General features: G+C 50.4%; 1 protein-coding gene across 1 annotated transcript in view; it reads right to left on the bottom strand.

Moving 5' to 3' along the window:
• Positions 1-7,860: 7,860 nt before the first annotated feature.
• Positions 7,861-9,699, bottom strand: part of LOC144481834 (uncharacterized) — a 75,243-nt gene continuing 73,404 nt past the window's right edge. Inside the window, exon 6 of the mRNA XM_078200988.1 lies at positions 7,861-8,723. Coding sequence (XP_078057114.1) covers positions 8,640-8,723 — 84 coding nt within the window. The 3' untranslated portion in view covers positions 7,861-8,639. The remainder of the gene's footprint in view (positions 8,724-9,699) is intronic.

Raw genomic sequence — 9,699 nt, 5'->3', positions numbered from 1 at the left:
CAAATGGACACAGAATACGCTTTGTTTTCTGTGTCTTGAAAATGAAAACTCGTTTAATTAAAAGAAAACAGTTTTTTTTGCACATGACTACATTGAGTAATAGTGAGGAGTGAACCATAGCTAAGATACTGGAGGGCCATTAACCCACAAAAGCAATTGTCTAAACTAAAACAGCAACAATCTTACACTCCCTGCGTGGAAACATCAATCTTATATCATCACTGTGTGGCACATACAAGTGTCGCATCTTCAGTCACTTCCTCACAATGACACCATGTGCATGCCCGCTTCTCGTTGCCAGGGTTACATTTTGCAATCCCATCATTCCCCAGTTGTCTGACCCACGGTGAACATGGATTTACGGCAAGTGGCTTGGGGCAAAAAATAAATACAGACGGAGTGGTTGACCTCATATGAAACAGGGACGCAGGGCGCCATCTTACCGGCTGCCCGCGCTCCCGCTGCAGCGAGGTCGGGGGAATTTGGCATCCAGCCAAGTCTCCGTTCATGGCGGCAGGACGGGAAAATCCCGCCGGCGTGGATGGTGGTAGGATTCCGGCCACAGCGTTCTGCAAACTGAGACCATTTTCTGATCAAGCTGTTCTTTTCTGTCTCGTTAGCTGACGCTACACTGCGATAGGTCAAAATTATCCTCTCGTGCTCTACAGTACAACAGCTAGGCCTGATATCAAGACTGGGGGAGGCAGAGGGAAGCTAGCAAGCAAACTTTACATAGAAAGGCCAACTGGTTCAGAACAAGATGCGTGTGCGTTCCGTGCAAAGGAAAAACACAAGACACTGGGTGCTTGAAGCTGGAACATTGTCTCAAGTACACATGGGGATGGCTGCCCTGGCTGTTTGCGCTATCCTGCCTGCGCTTGGGGGCAGTCTGCGAGAAAGAACACCACACTGTCCTGAACACCATGGCATCCAATGTAACGCATTCGCAATCAGTGGGCACAACAAGTAAAGTTAAAAGTTCATTTCAAGTCACCTTTTAAAGTTAAAGTTTATTTAGGCTGACATTCACACTGCAATGAAGTTACTGTGAAAATCCCCTCGTCGCCACACTCCTGTTCGGGTACACTGAGGGAGGATTTAGCACGGCCAATGCACCCTAACCAGCACGTCTTTCAGACTGTGGGAGGAAACCGGAGCACCCGGAGGAAGCAGACACGGGGAGAACGTGCAGACTCCGCACAGACAGTGACCCAGGCCGGGAATCGAACCCTGCTGCTGTGAGGCAGCAGTGCTAACCACTGTGCCACCGTGCCACCCCTACAAGGGACTGGAGGCCATAGTAACTGCATGACGTCATGACTTAGATTGTGGGCTGTATGGGGACGATTTGAGGTAAATGGGGTTAAAGGTTATGGGGGGAAAGCAGGATTAGGCTATTGAGTTGGATGATCAGCCATGATTGTGATGAATGGCGGAGCAGGCTCGAAGGGCCGAATGGCCTCCTCCTGCTCCTATCTGCTATGTTTCTATGTTAGCTGTGTCCCCTTTAAAAAGAGGTGGGGGGTGGCATTTTGGCTTTTGTTAGCCCATCGGGCTTTATTGAAAAGCGTGGCACTGGTTTTCATGCGTGGATCACATGCCAGCTGTGGTGGGCACCATCTCGCAGCTGGTTTTCACACCTTTGCCACCACCCCCGCCGCCCAAAACAAAGCTCTCTCGTGATTCCTCGTGCCCCTTCAATTCTGTGATTGGGTTCTGGATGGCCCCGGACATTGGTGAACGGAGGCGGGCGAACGGCGGGCATCCTCTCAAGGAGGTTTGGTGCCGGGGCATCGGCTGGCAGAGCAAGAGTGCGTGCAAAACATGCGTCGTTTCTGCCGCGTCGCATTGCTGCCAGCCTTCGCTGCGTTACCTCGGCGCTTGAGAAGCAAAAAGCATAAATGCAATAAGTTCCACGGAATTCCATTTTAGCGACCTTTGCCCTTTGCGTTTCTGTGCTGGTTCTGCTCTGGGAGTGCTGCTTTTAAACAGTTTAATTACTTTGTATATATGTATATTAAAAGAAAATATTTTGACAATTATTCATAGAAAATGTTGAATTCTGATGGAAGTACAGAGAGGTCAATAAAGGAAAGATGCTCCAGTTTGTGGCCATCACAAGTGGCCAAGTCAAGGAGACCATCTGAAGATGGCATTGGCCAGACGATTCACAAAAGGCTCCTGCTGTCAAGATTCAGCAGCTTAGGGCACGGGCAGAGTTGGATTTTAGCAATATCAATGGTGGCCCCGCGCCCCCAAGAGATGGAGTGACGCACGAGAAAGCAGCTAACTTGGCCAACAGTTAACTGACAACCTGACAAGGTTGGCCCCTGTGATCCTGGTGTTAAAGTTCGGAGGAATCATGGCAGCAGCTGCATCATGGGTAGGACTGATGGGCAGTGGCACAAAAAAAAACTCGCACTGCATTGCGATTGGTTCATTTCCACATCGCTTCAAAGCTGAACCCCCAGTGCTGATTACCCAGCATGCAATTGCACAGGGTGGGGGGAGGGGCTTTCTGATGCATTCCCAATTTAGCACAGAACAAACGGGCAAGAAATTTGTGCCCGCATAGATTGAGAGTCGCAGATACGGACGGGCACATCTCTTTGCAGGTTACGATTGGATGAGATTTTCCGGCCGTTCCCGTCGGTGATATCTTCCAGCCCCGCCGACGGTGACACTCCCCATGCCCCTGCCCCACGGATTCCCCGGTGGCAAAGGGTGCAAACAAACAGGAATGCCCGTTGAGCGCACAGGGTGATCCCATCGCCGGATCCCAAGTCCTGTCGCACGTCATTCCTGTCGATGGTTCCTTCAAGTAAGTCGCAGAGGTTGGAGTGGAAATTGGATGGCCAAAGGCGGGCATCCATTTACTTCTCTGCCAGCTGAAAGATGGGCATATTACCAGTTGAGCGTTGACGCATGGGCACAGAGTTGAACTAATGCCTGGGCCCAATGGATCGCACAAAGCAGAACTGGTGCAGTCTACAGGTGACAATGAATAAACCCAGAAGATATAGGAGCAGAATTAGGCCATTCGGTCCATCGAGTCTGCTCCGCCATGGCTGATAAGTTTCTCAACCCCATTCTCCCGCCTTTTCCCCGTAACCTTTGATCCCCTGACCAATCAGGAACCTATCTATCTCTGCCTTAAATATCAACAACTTCTGTTTGGACAGTGAATCGAACGCAGTAAAGAAAAACACCCCAAAGTGTTTCACAGGGGGGGGCGCCGTGACCCAAAATCTGACACTGACCCGCAGGTGGCCAACAGACGTCGGTTTTAAGGAGGGTCTTGGAAGGAAGAGGTGGAAGGGTTTAGAGAGGGAATTCCAGAGCTTGGGGCCCAGGCAGCTGAAGGCACGGTCGCCAATGGCGGCGCGGCGGAACGACAGAGAGCAATGGTTTTGAGGGATCAGTAGATCTTACAAAGTCTTCCCAGGATTAGCGATCTTGGATGAGTGCTTAAAGAAAAGGTGTTCCCACTTGACAATTAGTCACAGTCAATGTCCATTTAGGTGACAGTTTGGTCATGTTCTCAAGCTGGGTTTATTTGCGATCGTATTGCAACGAAGCTTTGGAGATTGGAGAAAAGCCAGCAGAGTATTGCCGCAACTGGTCGCTTTGAAATGCGGAAACTCTTCAAAGGAAAGAGATAGCCACACCCTTTCACCATCAAAATATCTTAGCAGCACCTACTGACTAAAATAAATCCATGCAATTTCAGCAGCACAGAGTTTACATTTCACCGTACGGATAAATCCATTTCATTCTCCATTCTCCCCGAGGATTCTGCCTCGTCCTCAGAGGCTGGCCGCCCTCTGCTATCACGTCCGAGTGGCCCGTCCTTCACTCCCGAGTCACGGGGAGTGCCAGTGGGGAGAGGGTATTCATAAGTCCACAAGATATAGGAGCAGAATTAGGCCATTCGGCCCATCGAGTCCGCTCCACCATGGCTGACATGCTCCTCATCCCCATTTTCCTGCCTTCCCCCCTTCAACCCATCACCAATTAAAAATCTGTCGAACTCCTCCTTAAATGTACTCACTGTCCCAGCATCCACCGCACTTTGGGGCAGCGAATTCCACAGATTCACAACCCTTTGGGAGAAGTAGTTTCTCCCCAACTCTGTTTTAAATTTGCTGCCCCTTATCCTAAGACCTCTCGTTCTAGAATGTCCCACAAGAGGAAGCATCCGCTCCACGTCTACTTTATCCACACCTTTTATCATCTTGGATACCTCAATTTGATCCCCCCTCATTCTTCTAAATTCCGGAGAGTATCGGCCTAAACTGTTCAATCTCTCTTCGCCCCTGGTGGCGTCACAGCTGAGACCAATCGCGCCCACGCCCGACTGGTGCACACTTTCCAAGGGGGCGGGGGAGGAACCCAATTAACTTCCCCATTTCCTTGCCAAGAGACAGAGGCAAGTGTAGTGTCCCCCAGCCTAGTGTGAGGTCAGCGAATATGGATCAGGCCAGGCAGTGGATGTGGCAACTGCACCGGGAGGGAGCCACCCTTTAACAAAGGGTGCCAAGCCGCTCCATCGCTGTCCCTTTAAGATGTCAGATGTGTTCATTCCCCATCAGATGAAGTACTTGGTGCCGCCATCAACAAGCCGCTTAAAATGATGGAACTCAACAGCGACAGAGCACTCTCAAAACAAAATGGCTCACTTGCTTCTCACCCTCCCATTCAGGGAACAAGTGTGGGGCAAAAAGACACAAGAACTTTTCGGAAAGATATGAGGGAAAACGTTAAGAAGGAACCATGGCCGGAATTCTCCGGCCGTTCACGCCAGCGGGATTCTCCTGTCCCGCCGGCCTGGGGTGACGTCATTGGGAATTCCCATTGACTGCAGCGGGACTGGAGAATCCCACCACTGGCAAACAACCTCCCGCCGGCGGGAAGTACGCGGCCTGGGAGGTAGGAGAATCCCGCCCAATATCCTTATCCTTGGGAGCCGCATTGAGAGAAACAGCTAGTCAAATATTAATTAGTCACGAATTTAAGGTCATAACCTCTTTATTTATCTAAATTGTGCACTGATTCTGAAATATTCAGATAACCGCAAACTGAGGAGTATAAAATCCAAGTCTTGGTACAAGACTAGACAACTTTTGAGGCCAACAAGAGATTTTCCCACGTGTCCAAATACAGCGTGTTAATAGCAGCTCAGTTGATTTGAATGAAGCATCTCTGTATCTACATTCTGTGCCCACTGAGAAACAGTACAAATTCATATTCGGGGGACCAGGTTTTGAATTAACCAAACGGCAGGGTCTCAATATTGACACTGTGACTGCTTCACAGACTGTGCACAGCGGGAGGCATGTGGAAGAATGTCAAAATGAAATGTCGGTTCAAAAAAAATAAAGTTCCCCACGACGTTTAAAAGAATTCTCCAAACAATATTTTCCGTCAATATTGCTGCATGGGTTTCCCGGTGGCACAGTGTTTAGCACTGCTGCCTCACAGCGCCAGGGACCCGGGTTCGATTCCCAGCCTGGGGTTACTGCCTGTGTAGAATCTGCACGTTCTCCCCATGTCTGCATGGGTTTCACAGTGGATAGCACTGCTGCCTCACAGCACCAGGGACGTGGGTTCGATTCCCAGCATGGGTCACTGTCTGTGCGGAGTCTGCACGTTCTCCCCCATGTCTGCGTGGGTTTCCTCCGGAGCTCCGGTTTCCTCCAACACTCCAAAGAGTGCGGGTTAGGTGGATTGGCCGTGGTAAATTGACCCGAGTGTCAGGGGGATTAGCAGGGTAAATATGTGGGGTTACGGGGATAGGGTCTGGGTGGGATTGTGGTCGGTACAGACTTGATGGGCCGAATGGCCTCCTTCTGCACTGTAGGGATTCGATTTTTTTTCCAATGATCAATCTTCATGCCCTGGACTGCATTCACACAACATCCATCTATCGTACCCTGCTTAGACCCAGTTCTGCAAATAGATCGTAAGCCAGTCATAACCAACAGATTAGTCGTTGGTTTTTAATCTGGCTCTCCTCACCACCCCTCCCCCCCCGCTTCCAAAAGACCATGTGATGGGGCAGGGATTGCATCGACTGGGATGCCACAGGACATTGCGGTTGCGTGGGGTAAAAGCGGATCGTTTCCGAAACAAAAACAGAAGATGCTGGAAAAACTCAGCACGCCGGGCAGCATCTGTGGGGAGAAACAGTTAACATTTTGGCTGGAATTCTACCACCTTGCCCGGCACGGGAACCGAAGCGGGCGAGGGGCGGAGCACGGGAAGGTCCGTTGACCTCCGACGGGCATTTTACGGTTTCGGGACGAGCGAGGCAGGAAAAGCCCGCCCTTCGGCTCAAAACGATCCTTCGGCATGACTTGGAAAAAGCACTGGCGTGTAAGTTAGGGAGAATCCCAGGCATACCAAAGGGAAGAGGAGAACCAGGGGAAAGAGTAGGGCCCATCGGGGACCAAGGGGGCAATTTGTGGGTGGAGCCAGAGGACTTTGGTAGGGTGTTAAACGAGTACTTCGCCATCTGGCTTCACTCGGGAGAATAAAGATGCAGAATTCAGGGAGAGGGATTGTGAGGTTCTTCAGTTTGACAGAGGGAGTGGGGAGTGGGGGGCTTAAAAGTGGACAAATATCCAGGTCCGGATGAATTGTGTCCCAGGTTACTGTGGGAGGCAAGGGAGGAAATTTAATTCCCCTCTGATGGATTTCAGCAAAGCCTTTGACCAAGTACCACAAGGGAGACTGTTGAAGAACATCGGAACATGGGAATTAGGAGCAGAAGGAGGCAAATTCAGCCCTTTGAGCCTGCTCCGCCATCCAATCAGATCATGCCTGATCTCTCCCTGGTCTCAACTCCACCTCCCCACCTGTTCCCCATATCCCCTTATCCCTTTTCTATTAGAAATATATCTATCTCCTTCCTGAAACCAGTTAATGATTCAGACTCCACCGTGCTATGGGGCAGCGAGTTCCACAAATTCACCCCCCTCTGCGAGAAGTAGTTCCTCTTTAAGTTACTGAAGTTTATTTATTTGTGTCACAAGTAGGTTTACATTAACACTGCAATGAAGTTACTGTGAAAATCCCCCAGTCGCCACACTCCTGTTCGGGTATACTGAGGGAGAATTTAGCACGGCCAATGCACCTAACCAGCAAATCATTGGACTGTGGGAGGAAACCGGAGCACCCGGAGGAAACCCACGCAGACACGGGGAGAACGTGCAAACTCCACACAGACAGTGACCCAAGCCGGGAATCGAACCCGGGTCCCTGGCGCTGTGAGGCAGCAGTGCTAACCACTGTGCCACTCAAAATCTACCGCCTCTCAAGCTATTCCAGTGACCTCTTGTTCAAGATTGCCCCACAAGAGGAAAAATTTGGTCCACATTTACTTTATCAATCCCATATCCCTCGATCAGATCCCCCCTCATCCTTCTAAACTCCAGCGAGTACAAGCCCAAACTGTTTAATCTCTCCTCATACGTCAACCCTTTCATCCCTGGAATCAATGTGGCGAACCTCCTCTGAACTGCCTCCAATCCTACAAGGCCTTCCCTCTCCTACAGGACCTTCCCTTTCCCACCAGGCCTGCCCTCTCCCACGAAGCCTTCCCACTCCCACAAGGCCTTCCCTCTCCCACAAGGCCTTCCCGCTCCCACAAGGCCTTCCCGCTCCCACAAGGCCTTCCCTCTCCCACAAGGCCTTCCCGCTCCCACAAGGCCTTCCCGCTCCCACAAGGCCTTCCCGCTCCCACAAGGCCTTCCCGCTCCCACAAGGCCTTCCCGCTCCCACAAGGCCTTCCCGCTCCCACAAGGCCTTCCTGCTCCCACAAGGCCTTCCTGCTCCCACAAGGCCTTCCCGCTCCCACAAGGCCTTCCCTCTGCATAAGGCCTTCCCTCTCCATAAAGCCTTCCCTCTCCATAAGGCCTTCCCTCTGCATAAGGCCTTCCCTCTCCATAAGGCCTTGCCTCTCCTATAAGGCCGTCCCTCGCACTGCACCATCCTCACAAACACAACTCATCATTCAGATTCTCGACACAGAAAAGGCTTCAAAAGATTGACAGCTACAAAAAAAAAACAAATTGCTGCAATTCCCGGCAACTTTACAGTGAAAAACCTCTTAAAGTCACCTCCAACATTCAGCTGCATTGAAATATTGGTCCAGAAAGTCCTCACGTTTTCTTCTGCTCTCTAAAATACTACCGCTTGTGCTTTGCAAGCAGGGGCCTTGCAGTCACAAGATGGAACTTACCTTTCTACACATTAGAACTGGCAGGTAATCTAACCAGGAGCAGTCAAGGTTGCTTATGTAAAAGAAAAGCTGTTCTCCGGAATGCCGTCCACTGGTGACAATTTTCTTTTTCAAGGGTGGAGACGCTCAATCTGCCGCCAGTCATGTTGTGTTGCTATGGTAACCAGCTACTTCCCGCCAGAAGTGGAGGACTTTTTCATTCGCCCCCGCCACGGCATTCGCTTTGGCTAATTTAAGCCCCGGTGTGGGAAAATCTTCTGAGGTAAAAAGCGGAGAGTCGCCTCACTGGGAAGGTTCGGATTTGCCAGGGGTCGTGACCGGGTGCCAAGGGGGTCGGATGTTGCGGCCTGGGGCAAAGATGGCGACCGATCCTTCCAGGAGAAGGGCTGATGGTCCCTCACTGGGCAGAGCCATTTCCGAAGATGGGGGTACCATTCATGGTGGGGTGAAAGCCCAGAATGCCGTTGGGATCTTCATTCGCCTGCACAAAAGGAAAGGGGAAAGAAAATCGGGCAGACATCATGAGAACCACTGTTCTGCCCCAACCTCCTCCCCTCCCCGACTTGGCTGTGAAAGGTTAACTCAGTTACCACCTTAGTAAAAAGCAATTGGAATGCAGGCACAGTTTCAGAATATTACATAGAAACATAGAAACTAGAAGCAGGAGGAGGCCATTCAGCCCTTCGATCCTGCTCCACCATTCATTATGATCAGGGCTGATCATCCAATTCAATATCCTGATTCCCCCCTTCCCCCAATATCCCTCGATCCCTTTATCCCCAAGAGCGATATCTAATTTCTTCTTGAAAATGTTCAATGTTTTCGCCTCAACTACTTTGTGGTAGACAATTCTTTGGACACTATGGGACAATTTAACATGGCCAATCCCCCCAACCTGCACATCTTTCGACACTGAGGGGCAATTTAGCATGGCCAATCCACTTAACCTGCACATCTTTGGACACTAAGGGACAATTTAGCATGGCCAATCCACCTAACCTGCACATCTTTGGACATTAAGGGGCAATTTAGCATGGCCAATCCACTTAACCTGCACATGTTTGGACACAAAAGGACAATTTAGCATGGCCAATCCACCTAACCTGCACATCTTTGGACACTAAGGGGCAATTTAGCATGGCCAATCCACCCAACCTACACATCTTTGGACACTTAGGGACAATTTACCATGGCCAATCCACCTAACCTACACATATTTGGACACTTAGGGACAATTTAGCATGGCCAATCCACCTAACCTGCACATCTTTGGCCACTAAGGGGCAACTTAGCAGGTTAGGTGGATTGGCCATGCTAAATTGCCCCTTAGTGTCCAAAGATGTGTAGGTTAGGTGGATTGGCCATGCTAAATTGCCCCTGAGTGTCCAAAGATGTGTAGGTTAGGTGGATTGGCCATGCTAAATTGCCCCTTAGTGTCCAAAGATGTGCAAGTTAGG

This window comes from Mustelus asterias, chromosome X, assembly GCF_964213995.1.
Source record: "Mustelus asterias chromosome X, sMusAst1.hap1.1, whole genome shotgun sequence".
Taxonomy (NCBI): domain Eukaryota; kingdom Metazoa; phylum Chordata; class Chondrichthyes; order Carcharhiniformes; family Triakidae; genus Mustelus; species Mustelus asterias.
This window is presented reverse-complemented; position numbering and strand designations above follow the sequence as displayed.